This window comes from Cnephaeus nilssonii (assembly GCF_951640355.1).
Source record: "Cnephaeus nilssonii genome assembly, chromosome: 4".
Taxonomy (NCBI): domain Eukaryota; kingdom Metazoa; phylum Chordata; class Mammalia; order Chiroptera; family Vespertilionidae; genus Cnephaeus; species Cnephaeus nilssonii.
In genome coordinates, this window is record NC_137075.1 from 3,538,863 (window position 1) to 3,556,481 (window position 17,619).

The 17,619-nt window shown below is 47.9% G+C and overlaps 1 protein-coding gene across 2 annotated transcripts; it reads right to left on the reverse strand.

The window, feature by feature from the left end:
* Positions 1–7,390: 7,390 nt before the first annotated feature.
* Positions 7,391–13,891, reverse strand: CYP1A1 (cytochrome P450 family 1 subfamily A member 1). Of its 2 annotated transcripts, XM_079769707.1 has the most exons (8): positions 13,715–13,891; positions 13,272–13,367; positions 10,435–11,299; positions 9,525–9,651; positions 9,348–9,437; positions 9,131–9,254; positions 8,898–8,984; positions 7,391–8,745 (listed from the first exon to the last, which is right to left on the reverse strand). In XM_079769707.1, the coding sequence occupies exons 3-8, from the start codon at positions 11,269–11,271 to the stop codon at positions 8,460–8,462; spliced, it is 1,551 nt and encodes a 516-aa protein (XP_079625833.1). In that variant the 5' UTR covers positions 11,272–11,299; positions 13,272–13,367; positions 13,715–13,891; the 3' UTR covers positions 7,391–8,459. The 2 variants fall into 2 exon arrangements, with proteins under 2 accessions (XP_079625833.1, XP_079625832.1); XM_079769706.1 differs by having other exon boundaries at positions 13,272–13,891.
* Positions 13,892–17,619: the final 3,728 nt, after the last annotated feature.

Genomic DNA, 17,619 nt, shown 5'->3' on the forward strand with positions numbered 1-17,619 from the left:
TAATTAGACCAGATGGCAGAATGACCTTCCGGAACGACCTTCCTGAACGACCAGTGGGCGGGGGGCGGGGCCGCACAGCCGCAAGGCAGCTGGGGCTACGAGGGCCGAGCAGCCAGGGCTGTGAGGGCCGAGCCTTTTGCACGAATTTTGTGCATCGGGCCTCTGTAGTTACAGAATAGTCATGGAGATGTAAAGTGCAGCACAGGGAATATAGTCAGTAATACTGTAATAACTACATATGGTGTCAGATGGGCACTACAGTTATCGGGGTGATCACTTCGTAAGTTATATAACTGTTTAATCGTGGGGTTGTACACCTGAAACTAATATAATATTGTACATCAACTGTACAATATTAAAAATACAAAATATTAGCAAACTGAATTCAAGATCACATTAAAAGTACCATATACCATGATCAAGTGGGATTTATCCCTAGGACACAAAGATGGTTTGATATATACAAATCAATACATGTGATACACCACATTAACAAAGTTAAAAATGAAAATTATATAATCATCTCAATAGATGCAGAAAAGCATTGACAAAATATAAAATCCTTTCATGACTAAAAAACACTCAACAAATTGACTATAGAAGGAACATACTTCAACATAATAAAAGCCATATATGAAAAGCCCACAGCTAACATTATACTCAATGGTGAAAGGTGAAAAACTTTTTCTTTAAGATCAGGAGCATCACAAGTTACCCACTTTCACCATTCCTGCTCAACATAGTACTGGAAATTCTAGCCAGAGCTTTTCACATTGGAAAGGAAGAAGTAAAAATGCCTTTGTTTGAAGATGATATAATCTTTATGGGGTACCATTAGATTTTTAGATTTATCAATAAAAATATAGGATGTCCAGTTAAATTTGGATTTCAGATAAACAATTAATTTTTTTTTTACTATAAGTATGTCCCAAATATTGCATGGGACATACTTATACTAAAAAGTTGTTAGAGCTCTTGAGGGCCAGCTTGGAAAGGGACTTATTAGATCTGTGCCATCATGTGTTCCCTAAAAATGCTCCTTTAAAACAATCAAAACAAAAATTACTAAGGAATGGTCCGACTGGCATGGCTCAGTGGTTGAATGTTGACCTATGAATCAGGAGGTCACAGTTCAATTCCCGGTCAGGGCATATGCCCAGATTGTGGGCTCGATCCCCAGTGGGGGCATGCAGGAGGCAGCCAAACGATGATTCTCTCTCATCATTGATGTTTCTATCTCTCTCTCCCCCACTCCCTTCCTCTTAGTAATTTAAAAAATTACTAAGGAATGAAAAAAAAAATCATTTGACAATGACATGATAAACAGGTTTAGTAAAGGATTGCCTAATGAGCTCTCTAAAGTGTTAATAAAAGAGAGAACCACAAAGGAGCCTAGTATATCCTAGGATAACAAAATACAGCAGTGAGACTCAGCAGAAATACTTGAAATTCAATATTGTCCTTGAGATATACCCAACAGCAAACTGGAAGTTATCAATAATGGGCACACAGTAGGTCAACATTGAGTGCTCAAGAATTGAGGGTCCTGTGGGATTGCCACCATGTGGGGCCTTCGTTTTGAAGAAAATTTAAAAGAGAGACTAACTGAAAGACAAAAATGAATTTATTAAACTTGTCAAGCAATAGAGACCTGCATTTATTTGGAAATACAGTCTTTCCCAAATAACCCTTTAGCCAGTCTTATATGTTACACTTAGTATGCACAGAAGATTCTAATTGGCCCGTAGACCAAATATGAACAGCTTCAACATTCTATAAGACTTGTTTATCCTGGCCTCCTGGTTCCTGATGTAATTTTTAAAATTGAGATATAATACATATACCATAATATTCACCCTTTTAAAGTCTGTAATTCAGTGTTTTCTTTACTATAATCATGAAGTCGTGCAGCCATCACCACTAATTCCAGATCATTTTTCTCAATTCAAAAAGAAACTCTGTACCCATTAGCAGGTATTCCCCATTCCTCCATATAATATGTGGTTTGGTTTCTTTCACTTAGCATAATGTTTTCAAGGTTCACCCATGTTACAGTATGTATCAGTGCTTCATTGTTTTTAAGTTTGAATAATATTCCATTGTGGATATTACACATTTTGTTTATTCAGTCATCAGGCGATGAACATTTGAGTTATTTCTGTTATTTTAGCTATTATGAATAACATTGTTATGAGCATTTATGAGCAAGTCTTCGTGTGGATATATGTTTTAATTCTCTTGGTTGTATATCGAAGAGTAGAATTTCTAGGTCGCATGGTAACTCTATATTTAAACTTTTAAGGAGCTGTTTTACAAAGCATCGACATCATTTTACATTTCCACAGCAATATATAAGTGTTTCTTTTTGCAGACACTAAAGTATATCATGCTTCCTTAAAAAGACATTCAGAAGCCTCCAAAATGAGACAAACACAGATTATTCATGAGAACTTCCATGAAGGATAACTGATTCCATCTTCATGGGTACTCTGCAGCTACAATTCTCATAGTTGGAATAGCACAACTAGAAAAGATTCAAAGTTGTCTCTGACCTACCAAAGTAACATATGATCCCACTCTGTTCTAAAGCCCAACAAGCTAGTTTAAATTCATTGACTAAAGTTGTCAGACAATCATACAGTCTGTGATTTCCTCTTGGTCAACCAAGGGGAAGTCTGGACTATAGCAAATACTACTTGCTGCACCTATGTAAATAAATCCAAGGAAAATATAAAAAGACACTTGACTCCCTACAATAGATCCAAATGAATTCTGGAACATGTTTTCATTGCCTGGGCTTTAATAGTTTAGGTCCTTGGCTTCCAGGCCTATCAAAATGCTAATAGTCATTTTGATTCTGATAATTGCCTATGTTACAATTGGCCAATATAGCCTGTCTAGAATCTTAAGTACTGGTAGACCCTACTAGTGGGGTTAGCCATTGTCACAACAGATGGTCCAATAACATCCTGGAACAGAAGAAGAAAAGATTAACCCTGGTTCAATTATAGGCTACAGTCAATTACCGAAGTGTATGCTCTTCTTAATCAGCAGAGTGATCTTAGCAAAATCTTGGCAATGATGAAAATCTGGATGAATGTTCTGAGGCCTAACTTTGTTTGTACTTGACCAAAAAAGAGGACTGAGAAAGAACAGACCCTAATTGCTGGAACTGATCTGATGCTCGCAGCTAGACCTCAGTATTTTTATAAGCTGGCCTGATGCTCGTTGGCCACTTTGTTCTCAGTTCTTTTTCACATTCAAGGTTATTTTGAGAACATGATAAAACAAAATAAAGCCACTTTCATAGAGACAGAATGTATGTGGGGAGGGGAATAAGGAGTTGTTAGTGGGTATAGAGTTTCAGTGCTATAGGGATGGATTTTAGTGACCATTGCATAATATTGTGAATATATTTAATACCATGAACTGTACACTTAAAATGGTTAAGATGTTAATTTTATGTATATATTACCAAAATTTTAAAAATGTAAAAAAACAAGACCACTTCATAGTTTTGTTTAAGCACAGGTCAAAGCAAGGTCACAGAGATACCCACTAAATATCCAATCAGAGTATTGTCCCCATTTTCTGACAGCATCCAATCTAGAGCTAAAGCTCCCCTAAATCTTTCAACCAAAGCCTAAATCCTATAATAAGTTTTTTCTAATATCCTCTCATTGAGATACCTTACAGTTTTCTGTGGTGTGTGTTCTTCCTCGCTGCAATGAATAATAAACCACTTATTTAACTACAGGTGTGTTCTTTCTTTCTTTTCTTTTTTCTAGTTTATATGATCTTTTGATTAATACTTGCCTAAATTTCAGGAGGGCTGTTTTTTAAAAACATATATTTTTATTGATTTCAGAGAGGAAGGGAGAGAGAGAGATAGAAACATCAATGGTGAGAGAGAATCATTGATCAGCTGCCTCCTGCACACCCCCAACTGGGGATCAAGCCCGCAACCCAGCATGTGCCCCTGACCAGAATCGAACCTGGGACCCTTCAGTCCACAGACCAGTACTCTATCCATTGAGCCAAACCGGTTTGTTCTTCATAGTCTTTGGCTGAAGGGTATTGACAATATATATATGAATTATATTTCTAAAAAAACGAAGAGTAATACAAGTTATGTGTTCTTTTCTCCATTTTATAAAGTAAGCATTCTTGTAACCACACCCAGCTTAGAAATAGAACTCTATCTCCACATGTCCCCTTTCAATTGTAACCCCACAAAAGTACCCATTCTCCAGGCTCTTATAGTAATAATTTCCTTGTTCATTATAGATTTATCACCAATTGTGTATTGTTCATTTCCTAAAATTTGATATGTCTTTTAAGTCTCTCTCTCTTTATTTTTATTGATTTTAGACAGGAAGGGAGAGAGAGGAAAGGAGAAGGGAGGAGAGGAGAAACATTGGTTAGTTGCCTTCTGCATGCATCCCGACTGGGTATCAAACCTGCAACCTGGGTATGTGCCCTGACTGGGAATCGAACCTGCCACCCTTTTGTGTACAGGACGACCACCAACTGAGCCACCACAACCAAGGCTTAATCCACATGTTTTCCCCCCATCCCTTTCTTTTCCTTATAGTTATTCTGTTAAAGAACCCAAGCCTTTAGACTAGAGTTCTCAGAAGTCTGAATTTTACTGATTGCACACTTATGTTTCCATTCAGCATGTTTCTTCATTCTCTGAATTTATTAAAAATTGGCAGCTGGATCCCAATTGGCAAGTTCAATCCCTTGAAATATGGTAGGTAGTGTTGGGTTCTTTCATCAGGAACCACATGCCTGGCTTTTTCTGTTTTTATGCTAGCAGTTGTTGGGTGCTAGGCCCAGATTCATTAATTTATAGGTGGCTGCAAAATAGTGACATTCTAATTCTGTTATTTGTTTTTAATGTATTAATTGGAATACTTTTATTAACAAATACTTTTATCTATTTTTAATTATCTGTAGGTATAGTTCATGTAAAAAGGGTAGAATAAATGCTTGCTTTTTGCCTTGGTTTTTCACTTTTCAATATAGTAGGTTTGTTCCTCTGAAGATAATCAGCTGATTTTTTATGAGCTCATGCATTCAAACATATTTGATGGGTTTTAATCAGTGGAAATATTTTTATAACACTCAAATTGTTCTATCTTTGGCCAGTTGGAGCCTTTTCCATAGGCTCCTGAATGGCTTAATCCACTCATGGTCATCTTGTGGCTTAATCCACTCATGGTCATCTTTGCTTTGTGGTATGTACAACTGTTTTAAGCTCATCTTTTACATTTCTTGCCCCATATCTGTAACTAGTGTTTCTCCAAGAAACCCTGGATGGTAGTATAGGCATTAGGAATGCTCATTGCTATGAGTTGGTCATTGTTTCTAACACTTAGAAATATATATACATAATGTCTACACTAATAAAAGAGAAAGATGCAAATTGACCATACCTTCACAACGCCCACCAGCCAATCAGGAGTGAGTATGCAACTTAACCCAACGAAGATGATGGGTTAATTTGCATACACAGGCACTGAGTGGCTGGGGGCGGGGCCACGGCGACAACGCAGGCATTCTGCACTGCCCCAGCTGCTCTGGGCCTCTGGGCAGTGTGGGAAGGCAGAAAGGCGGCTCCGGGCCGGAGCGAAGGCGGTGCCGGCAGCCAGGGGAAGGAAGGCCATTCTTGCACGAATCTTCGTGCATCGGGCCTCTAGTATATATATAACATATATACCTTTTATGCTTTTAAAAAAATATTTTTTATTGATTTCAGAGGAAAGGAGAGGGAGAGAGAGATAGAAACATCAATGATGAGAGAGAATCATTGGTTGTCTGCCTTTGGCGTGCACTGGGAATTGAACTGTGACCTCCTGGTTCATAGGTCGACTCTCAGCCACTGAGCCACACTGGCCGGGCAACATATATACCTTTTAACTTAACCTTTTCTATATTACATCTGTATCTCTTTTTTTCCATACCAAAAATCCTGGTTCTCAAGGATACAGGGGATTAGGAATTAGAATAGTCTCATTATTAATTGCTCATTTATTTTACCCTAAATTACCATATAGTCTCAAAATAGAAATACTAATATTAATACCAATATGATTATTGAGAACTTACATAAATTGTGCATATACTATCCCCATTCCTTTCTCTCACTATTTTTTTAAGAAAAAAGGTTGACAAACTCATTTTTTAGTGTTTTAGTTTAAACTGCATAATTCAGTGGTTTTTAGTATATGCTGTACACCTGAAAATAATACAAAATAATATTGAATGTAAACTATAATTGAAAAATAGCATAAAAAGTTATATAATCATCACCATTATATAATTCCAGGATATTTCCATCACTCCTAAAAGAAACCCTGCACCTTCCTTTATTTCATCCCCTGGCCCTTGGCAACCACTAATGTACTTTCTGTCTCTATGAATTTGCATGTTCTGGACATTTCATATAACTGGAATTATATAATATGTGGCCGTTTGTGTCTGGTTTCTTTCATTCAGCATGATGTTCTCAGGCTCATCTGTGTTATAGCACAGGAAACAAGTTATTTTTTAAGTAAAAAAAAATGAATCAGTACAAGAATGATTGGGCATCTTTAGCTCAGTGGATAGAGCATCAGCCTGTGGACTGAAGGGTCCCGGGTTTGATTCCGGTCAAGGGCATGTACTTTGGTTGTGGGCTCGATCCCCAGTAGGAGGCATGCAGGAGGCAGCCGATTGATGATTCTCTCTCATCATTGATGATTCTATCTCTCTCTCCCTCTCCCTTTCTCTCTGAAATCAATAAAAATATATTTAAAAAAAGAAATCTGGGCCACAGTCTGCTGGTGTGGCTGACAACCAAAGGCCTTGTTCTCCATCTATGATTAGCCTTGGGTTCTAATATGGCTGCAGGACCTGAGCCAGATATGACTAGTGAGGAATAGACCACAACTTTTGAACCTCTCTCTCTCTCCACACTGACCAGAACCTACCCAAGTGAGACTACCTTCAAGGAAGACTATGCACAGTTGTCCCCAAGACCCAGTAATCTTTCCCACCATCCCTCACCCCAAGGCTCTGGACCTCACCCTCCTATATGTGTCTGCCTGATCACAATGAGTAGGATAATGTGTTTATGAGTCAGCAACTTGGGAGGCTCTCGAAGGCAGGGGCCATGTTTTACTCACTTTATACCCCCCAGTGCCTGGTCCAGAGAAGGCAGTTAATTAATGTGTGTTCTGTCCCCAACCAGATTGTGAGCTGCCTGAGAAGAGTGGCTTTACCTCCTAACCACCTACTTTTCTTCTCCTATAGTAAAACTAGACACAAGATTGAGAGCAGGGTGGGAATGTAGATGAGCAATGGTTTAATTCAAGATTCAAAAATCTCCACTATAGGACTTCTGCATAATATCTTTATTTAGCTCAGGAAGATGTTTCCTACACATTTCTAGATATGTGGATATGATTTTTTTCTATCACATTTAGTAAGTTGTTTTTTAAGCATTTACATATAATAAATGCCAACAAGCAAGTACAATACAGGCTAAAATGAAAAGTTCCTTGCATACAAACATTTTTAAAAGACATGTTAATACAGGGTATAGAGAAAGGAAACCAATAGAAGGTGATTGAATTACCATCCCCTAATTCCTGATCTGATGCTGGTTCCTCGATATAGGACTCTCTCTGTTCTTTCCTCTTCCAACACCCAAGTCCCTAGCTCCTCCTGGATAGGAACAGAGGCTGCCTGAGGCTGGAGGCAGCACTGTTCCTGTCTGCAGAAAGGAAGGGAATCCCCCAGGCACACGTGGTCCCAGACTCAAGTGGTCGGATTCTTCAGCCTTGTTCAAGTGGGGAGCCCATCTCTGTGCCAGTACCCTGGGCTGCCTCTTCTCTTCACTTTTGATGGTTCCCAATTGTTAAAGAGCTTGGAGAGGCCCCGGTGTGGCTTGTTCTAAATGTTTCTCATGCCAGTCAGCCCCCACAGAAAGCCAGCTAGATGCTGGGCCCAGGGACTTCCAAAGAGCTGCAGAGGGCTGAGAACCTCCTAACCCTATCAGACCTCCTAGCTCAAGCACTAGATCAGAAGGCTCCATCAGCTCCTACAGTGTCCACTGTCTGCATTCAGTATGCAGAAGGGAAAGTCCAGGGTGGGGTATAGGCACGATCTTTTAGGAGTGCCTGCAGCCAGACAGCAGAATATCAGCCAGTCCAGTATTTGTGGTTTTCAAGCCAAAGCTTAGACCTCCCTGGGCCATCCCCCTGGCCTGTCTAGGCAGCCAGGCCAAGGAGACAGTTATGGGCCTTACTTCAATCGGTGTACCTGATCAGGACTGGTGGGAGGGGCATGATATGGAAGGTAGGGGGATCTCATTGTGGCCCTGTGCTTGACTTTACCTCCATCTAGCACCACCAGAGACACAAGCCTGAGTGGCTTTTACAGGTACAAGGCTCTGCAGGGCTCTCAGCCGCCTAAGAGCGGACCTGCACCTGGAAGTGCTCGCAGTGGGCGTGCTTCATGGTCAGCCCGTAGATGGGGGTCATGTCCGCCTTCACGCCTGGTGGAATGCTGAACTCCAGCTGCTGCAGCATGATGGCCAGGAAGAGAAAGACCTCGAAGCGGGCAATGTTTTCCCCAATGCACCTCCGCTTGCCGAGGCCAAAGAGGACCACCTGCTCACTCAGTGCCTTGTTGATAGTGCCATTGGGGGTGAGAAAGCGTTCTGGTCGGAACTCAGATGGGTCATCCCACAGTTTCCTGTAATCAGAGTGAGTGACTGAAGAGGCAGCTCAGAAGCATGTAGGGGGTTGCACCCCAGCCCACCGAGTAGGGGATAGGCAAATGGCCAGGGACAGCAGGGTCTGAAACTCAGAAGAGGGTGGAGTTTCTGCTGCCCCATATCAACTTACTGGTCATGGTTGATCTGCCACTGGTTCACAAAGACACAACGCCCCTTGGGGATGTAAAAGCCACTCAAATTTGTGTCTCTGGTAGTACTGGGGAGGGAGGAAGCTCGGTTAAGCTCAGGGCCACAATGAGATCCCTCTACCCCCCATACCCTGTCCCTCCCACCGGCCCTGATCAGGTGCATGGACTGAAGTAAGGCCCAGTATCGGACAGAAGTAGTTCCACGGGGCCTTACCTGTGGGGGATGGTGAAGGGGACGAAGGAGGAGTGTCGGAAGGTCTCCAGGATGAAGGCCTCCAGATAGGGCAGCTGGGGTCTGTCAGAGAGCCGGGGCCGTCGTACCCGCCCAATCACTGCGTCTGCAGGGCACAGAGGACCGGACAGATGCAGGTGCCTCCCATACCATGGCTGGGTCCCCTGCATTGAGCACTTTGAAGGAGGTCACCACCTACCGAGCTCCTCCTGGATCGTTTTCTGCACACCGGGGCGTGTCACCAGGTACATGAGGCTCCAAGAGATGGCAGTTGTGACTGTTTCAAACCCTGGCCAGAAAAGAACAGAGGGAGAAGTTTGGCGGTTGATGGGGTAGGGCAGGTGAGTACAGGAAAGGCAAACGGGGTAGCTCATACCAGCTCCAAAGAGGTCCAAGACGACACTAACGATCTTCTCGTCTGACAGCTGGATATTGGCGTTTTCATCCAGCTTCTTGTCCTGACAATGTTCGATCAGACTGTCTGTGATATCTCGGATGTGGCCCTGAGTACAGAAGGTCCACAGGTGAGCAAGATCCCAAACCCAGACCTACCTCTCCATCCAGATCGGGTCCCTTACCATCCCTAGTATCTTTGTTCAAGAGGTGACACTCCCACTCACACACCCAAGGCTGCCATCCCAGCTTCTCTCTGCCTGTCCAAGGCTCTCTCCTGCCCCAACTCAAGGGAAATCTGACAGACAGAGTCTGGTACCATTATCATCTGGACGTGCTCTTTACCCTTGTATATTGATTTCAGAGAAGGGAAAGGGAGAGATAGAAACATCAATGATGAGAGAGAACCAATAGCGCTTCCCAACGTCACTCTGTGATTTCCATATACACCTGTGCCTCCTGTACACCCCCCATAGGGGATCAAACCCACAACCTGGGCATGTGCCCTCACCGGGAATCAAACCATGACTTCCTGGTTCATAAGTCGATGCTCAACCACTGAGCCACACCAGCCGGGCCTCTTTACCCTTTTCTCTCCCATGAGGCCAGGAGACTAACTTTTTAATTCTTCCTAGTCCCTATAACTTGCCTAGGGTATAGCATGGACTGGTTATTCAATAAATATTGCTGTCTGACAGAAGGATAAAGGGACTGGTCAAGAAAACGTTCTATTCCCCTCCCATGGATGGAGTCCTGTCCATTACTGACTTCAAAATCCCAGGGTGAAGGCCCCTGAGAGTCTGCCAAACCTCATGCTGCTCCAGTTATCACTGACCACCTGACCCCTGACCGTACCTGCTCCTCCCCCCCCCCGCCTCCCCCCCAGGCTGTACCTTCTCAAACGTTTTATAGTGCTCCTTAACCATCTTTTGCATGAAGTTGTAGATCTTCTCATTCAGGTCCTTGAAGACACGCAGGGCAGAGTTGGGCAGGTAACGGAGGACAGGGAAGAAGTCCACTGGGTTGCCGGAAGCAGCCACCTCCCCGAACTCATTACTCAGGTTGACTATACTCAGTAGCTCTTGATCATCATGGTCATAGCGCTGACCAAAGCACATGGCACATATGACGTTGGCCACTGACACCACTACATACCTGTAGGGGTCAAAGTGTCCAACCCTGGCCATCAGCTCCTGGAACTTGCCGATAAGGGCCTCAGCCTCCTTGCTCACGTGTTCCTCTAAGTAGCAAGAAGACGAGGAAGCCGGGTCTGAAGCAATAGAGAAACTCTTCAGGGCATTTTGGGCCAGACGCCGGCGGGCAGCCCACACCGGTCCAGAGTCCGGGTTAAAGGTCATGCTCTGGCCATCAGAGATGAGGGTGAAGCTGTAGAGGTCAGGCCGGCCCTTGAAATCATCACCCTGCCGCACCAGGGCCTGCCGGATGGTGTCCAGGCCACTGAGCACCAGCACAGGTGTGCAGCCAATGCGGATCTCTAGCACGTCCCCGTAACGCTGGCTCAGCCGTGACAGCGCCAGGTGAGGGTTCTTCCCCAAGGTCAGCACGTGTCCCAGTAGAGGCCAGCCCCAGGGCCCTGGGGGGCTCTTCAAGCCTTTGGGGACCCGAGGCTTCCAGGCTCTGGACACCCAGAATACTAGGCAGAAGGTGGTGGAGGCCAGGAGAAGTTCTGTGGCCGAGATGGGGATGGAGAATCCAAACACAGAAAGCATGATCAGCGTAGAGACGGCAAGGTGGCCACTGAAAGGTGGGCAAGAGGGAAATATCAAGACATCATATAGGGGATTAGGAGGAACCAATGTCCTAAAGCATCAGCATGCTGGTTAAGAGAAAACCTTATCTAGAACTGCTCACTGAGCATGAAGGGGAGGAGGAGGTGGGAGAAGCTATGGTGCTGCCACTGTGTGCTGAGAATTTCCGTATTCTTCATTCAGTCCTGGCCACAGCCTATGAGACAGGCTGAAGTAAGGCTCAGAGAAGGTAAGTAACTTGCTCAAGGTCACATAGCCAGGAACTTCTGGATCCACATGTCCAACCCAAATTGTTTAATTCCAGAACACTCTCTCTTATCTGTCACTATGTGATTTCCATATACACCTGCACTATTACTTCTTCACATTTTTTAAAAATCAACTTTAAATCTACCCAAACAATCATATCTGTGTGAAAGTACAGGTTTGACTTTTCCCCCTAACATATGTTAATTTAAACACATAATTGATATTCATCACCTAAATCCCGCTGAGTAGTACTCACCACACTTAGGGAAACACTGCTATTGGGAGAACTAGGCATCAACCACTCCTTTAGCCTCATTTCACATTTGGGGAAATTGATTTTCAGAGGGTGCACTGACTTGGCTAAAGTTACCCAGCAACCAGTGACTGAGCTAGGATTCAAACCTCTCAGCAAAAGTCCTCTGGGAGGTTTTCAGCTCCTGTCATAGCTACCTCCCTTTGAGGAGTGCTCCCAGAGACCCCCGTTCTCTCCTGCTCAACGCCAGGGTCTAGGGTGTCCTACCAGAACCTGGAAGAGGGTGGGAAGGGAATGGGGATAAGAAGACCACTGCCAAGCCACACGGCTCTCTGCCCCAGCTCTCCGTTTAAAAGCAGCTGGGTACCAGTTAGATTGAGGTCCCAGTCACAGAAATCTAGGCCAGAGTCTCTGTTGGGCTGAGTTCTCACTGGAGAGCAACTCAAGACGCGGCGCTTGGCTGTGTGATTCCCACCTCAAGTACCATAGCCATCTGTGTAGGGAGGCTTCCTGGAGGGGCTGGGTCCCAAAGCACACACACAGAAGTCCTGACTCCCCTCAGACAACAGCGGGGTGAGGGCATGATGCGGGGGACAGGGGGATAATTGGAGAATAAGGACACATGTGTAACACCTTAATCAATAAAGAAATTAAAAAAAAAAAGTCCTGACTCCCTAAGCGAATTGGGAACACTGCTCGGCCTTGGCATGCCATTGTGTCCCTTGCACACATTGGGTGCCCCAAGTACCTCTAGCCATACTTAGTCAGACGGTAGGAGCCCAAGAGCTATGTGACGGGTGAGTTACCAAGGGCTGGTGGTCAGGCTGCCTGCAGCTGACCGTCCCTCCACTGACTGCTCCCCAGCAGACGCCAGAAGACAGTCAACAGGATAGGGAAGGCCGCTGGGCGGTGCCCGGGACTCTTGCTCGGATCTCTTGTCCGAGTCAGCACATCTTGGCTCTGACAAGCCATGCCTTGGGAGGGTCGAGCCAGCCAGGGGTAGCTTTTAGATAAGGCAGGTACAGCTGTAAGAACACCACCTGCCCCCCTCCATTCCCCTGAGCACCCAGGAAGAAGCCCCCTCATCACACAGCCTGCGGAGAGGCTATAGATGCACCAGCTGAGGTAAACTGTTCTTATCACACATCCGGTGACTCTGGTGCGGAAGGCCCAAGGCGTTTAGAGAGCCACTGGGGGGTAAAGCTGGAGTCTGGGTCCTGGAGCCTGAAAGGGGTCCGTCCATCTGGATCTGGAGTTCTGATACCGGCTGTGGGACTGGGCAAGTCCTGCCCTTCTCGTGGCCTCAGTTGCCCGTTTAGGGAGCTGGACTGCGTGGTCAGTCAGGGCCCTCCCAGCCTTCCTTTCCGAGGTGCTAGACCAGTGACTACCTGGGAAGACCTGGCGGCATCAACATGCTCCTCCATTGGGAGGGGGGGGAAGCCAGAGTCCCAGCACTCACCTGCGCTTGTGCGGAGGTGCTGAACGGAGCTGGGAAGAGTGGTCTCAGAAGCCAGGACCCCAAAGAAGACCAAGGAAGGCTCCAAGCAGCGGTCACCTGCAGGGTGAGGGTGAAGGCACAACCCACTTTATAGGCAGCTTGCGCTGGGCCCCGCCCCTTGGCGCTGGGCGGGAGCTAGGGGGGCGGGGCGGCCGGGGGGAGTGGTCGCTGCAGGGTGGATGGGAGTGGGGGAGCGGAGGCGCAGGGACAGGTGAGCACCCGCTATGGGGGCGCCTCTTCCCAGTGCGGCACGTAAGAGGGTGAGGGCTGGGGACACCGGTCTCCAGTTCCAAGGCACCCCTTGGGCAGCGCCGCGCCCAGGCGAGGCGGGGTTTGGGGAGACGTCCCAGCACAGCCCCAAAGAGGGTGTGGGGACCCTCCTGCCGGGCCTGGGGGCGCCTCACCCTCATTCTTGTACCCACTGGACCTGCAAGCGCCCCCCCCTCGCTGCTGGCGGCCGAGGCCACAGAGGGCGGGGCTGCGGGCGGTGGCCTTTCCCGGAGGACTGAGTCCGGCTCGCGTGACAAGCGCGGCGCCCCTGCCCCCGGGTCACCGGGCGGAAGGCCCGCGGCGCCGACGGGCTGCCCCCGCCCCACCCCCGCCCCCCGGGTTCCCAGCGCCCGGCCCGGCGGCGGGAGCGGGAGGGCGCCTTCTCTCCGGCGCTCGCTCGCTGTCGGTGCGGCCTCGAGGGGCCCCGCAGCCGGGCCCCCGCCCTCGGAGTGCCCCCTCGGCCCCGGGGGCGGCTCCGGTGCGTGAGGACGGGGTTAGGGGCCCTCGGCCGGGCCCGGGGGCGGGCTCCGACCCCTCCGCAGGCTGGCGTGCGGGTGCCGGGCACCGCCCTCGGGGCAGAGGGCACGTGCCCCTCCCGCTCCCCGTGGCCCGGGGTGCCGAGCCCGGCCTTGCGTGAGAAGGCCTGGGAGCCCCGCAGCCACCCGGCAGCCCGGCGGGGCCGGCACCGTCACGCGAGGGCAGAGGGGGCGGGGCGGGGGCGGCGGGGCCACCGGCTGGGAGGCGGGCGGGGCCGGGTTCGCGTGCGGCGCCGGCGTGTGTCGTGGGTTCGGTCTACGCCTGCGGCAGCACACGCAGCCCCCGCGTCCCCGGCCGCCTGCCTGGCTGCCTCCGAAGCTGTCCCTGCCCATGTGGAATGTCCAGGCACAACCTGCCCCAACTCACCGCAACACCGCCCTCCTCCCCCCCCCTCCCCCCGCCGTGCTCCCCACCCCATCGAATGGCACCGCCATCCCTGCGCTGCCCCGGGCCACTCCGCCAGATGCCACTTAATGCATGGCACAAACGTTTTACCAGCCGCCTACCATGAGCCAGGTACTGCCTGGGTGCTGGCGATGGATATGCAAGTGACCAAACTGACAACCTCTGCTCACAGGGAACCTAAATTCTAGTTTGGTGGTGGGCGTGGGGGGGGGGGCAGATAATGCACAGAGAATGTCAGCGGGTGACAAGAGCTACAGAGAAGAGAGAGGGGGTAGGAATCACAGGGGGCAGAGTGTAGCTGAAAATAGGGTGGTCGGAGGAGTCCTCACAGAGAAAATGGCACTGAGCAGACGGAAGTGTGGCATCAAGAACCAAGGTGCACGGATACCTGGAAGCTGAGTGCGCCTTGGAGAGGGAACAGGACGCTCAAAGGCCCTGCCCGGTGGCTCCTGAGGGAGGGGCAGTACCGTGGGTACCGGAAATGTACAGTGTTTGGGGGAAGTTCTGCTGAAATTTAGGGCCCTCAGGGGATGGGATGCTCGTGGGACATCCCTGCCCCAGGTGCAGGGAGCACCCTGCTGAGAAATGGAACTTCCTGTGTGAGACGGAGACATTGTGGAGTCTGATCAATGAAGGTCACTCTGGTTTCTGTGCTGAGAAGAGACAAGGACACATTTCTCTACACCTGTCCAGCCCCCTGCCACCTTGTCTTGCAGGTCCTCATCATTGCTCCCCAGAGTACTAACAGCCTCCAAACCTATTCCCATTTGCCTTTTACTCCCCCAATTATTTTTCCATCCTGTCGAATCCAAAGTGGTCTTTTCAAAAATGCAAAATCTCATTCCATCACCACCTTGCCCCTTCATTAGCTCCCATCTGGATACAAACAGAATCTTTAGCAGAACCTATCAGGCCTATCAACCTCTACTTCTAATTTCATCTAGTTTAGGTCTCAACACCACTTCCTCTCCACAGCAAGTTAGGTGTCTCCTGGTCTGTTCCCAGCACTTCTCCATGGTCATTCTCAGAACACTTGACCATGGCTATGACTCCGGCCCAACCTGTCACTCTTTCCTCTCTGCCCAAGCACAGAAAGCCAGCCTGTGGGCAATTGATCTGATAAGCCAATTTCTTGCAAGATATTAATAACTGGTAAAGGCGTTAAATCCAGCTGTATTATGCCCTGGCCAGTGCTGCTCAGTAGTTAGAGCATTGCCCTTGCACTGAAGGGTCATGGGTTCGATTCCCAGTGAAGGATGCGTACCTGGTTGCAGGTTCCATCTCTGGCCCCTATCGAGGTACATTCAGGAGGCAACCAATCGATATCTCTCTCACATTGATGTTTCTCTCTCTCTCTCTCCCTTCCACTCTCTCTAAAAAAAAATCAATGGAAAAAATATCCTTGGGTGAGGGTTAACAACAACAAAAAATCCAACTGTATTATGACCAGGGTGAGGCTGAGCCCAAAGTACTGGTGGAATTTAGGCAACAGAACAGACAGGAGACAAGGGAACTATTGCTGGGCTTCCAGTTCATCCAGCCTTGTTCCATTCATCCCATCCTCTACATCTATGGCTCAGCCCACAGAACATGATGATACCCAAGAGAGCTCTGTCCTTCAATCCCAGTTGGAGCAAGAGCCACAAAAGGAGAAAGAACCTGCATGGAAGCTGTGACAAGGAAGTGGGGAGGAAGGCACTCCCAGATTCCTCAGCCTGCTCTGTAGCCCAGTCTGTCCTTCGGCTCCCTAGAGTCCCCACCAATGCCCGAGCTTTAGAGAATCATGACAACCTGCTCATCAGGACTAGAGGACCATCTGCTGAGACTCCTGACCAAGGATCCAGAAAACCTCTTTGTTTTATAGAAAAGGCATTGTCTTGCTCACATTCTCTAAGGGACTCTTAAAAAAAATTTTATTGATTTTAGAAGGGAAGGGAGAGGGAGAGAGAGATAGAAACATCAATGATGAAAGAGAATCACTGATCGGTTGCCTCCTGCACAACCCCCCACCAGGGATCAAGCCCGCAACCCAGGCATGTGCCCTTGACAGGAATCAAACCTGGGATCCTTCAGTCCACAGGCCAATGTTCTATCCACTGAGCCAAACTGACTAGGGCATCTAAGGGACTCTTGATCCCAAAGAAATTCATTAGCTAATTAAGCCAATTCTTTTCCTACTTTTCAGCTGGAGAAACGGATACCAGAAGGAGAAGGCCCAAGGATATATGGCAAATCAAAGCAGAGTCTAGAGCTTTGGAAGCTTTTGCTTCCAGGCCAGGGCTCTTCCCACCATGATTTATTGTCCCAGAGTACCACCAGCAAAACCCTGGGAAGCCAAGGAGGTACAGCCTCAGCCCCTGGGTCAGGGCTCCCATCTCCCCGTACTCCTGGACAAAAGTCTGGTGCAATGAGGGTTAGGAAAGTGTTGCGCTTCTCACCAAGTCCTACCTCCACAGAACAGCTCCCCAGATGGCGGGGGTGCTCAGGAGCACTGGGCAAAGAAAGAGGGAGATGGGCAGGAGGTTAGAGAACCTTGGCCAGGAGCTAAATAGACAATTCTGGGTCAAAGTTTGCATGCCTTTGCGTGAGAAGCTCTTTGGCTGATTCCCTGGCGATCAATACCAGGAAAACAGAGGCAGGTGACAGTAGGGAGCAGAGACGGCTCTGGGCTGGAGAGATAGAGACTGCTGAGTAGGGAGCAGAGACGGCTCTGGGCTGGAGAGATAGTGTCTTGGCCCAGCAGACTGGTCCAGCTTAGAATCTGCAGTCAGCACCGTTGAGAGCTATGTGGCAGGGGAATGGGGAGAGAGCAAAACCCACAACAAACGTCTACCGCCTGGTGGGGGCAGGACCCATACCTCAAACACAACCTATGCTGAATCTGGAAATACTTCAGGAGCTGTGAGAAGCTGGGTTGGAGGGATCGGGTAAAGGGACTCTGGGAGAGTGGGGGACTGGAGAATAGTTGTGGAGTAGGAAGAGTACAGGAAGGACATTTCTGGCAAGAGGACATTCATAACAAGAGCAAAGCATGGGAGTGGGAGGTTGGGTGAAGCTGTTTGAGAAGAATACAGTTTGAGTGGTTGTGTAGAATTGG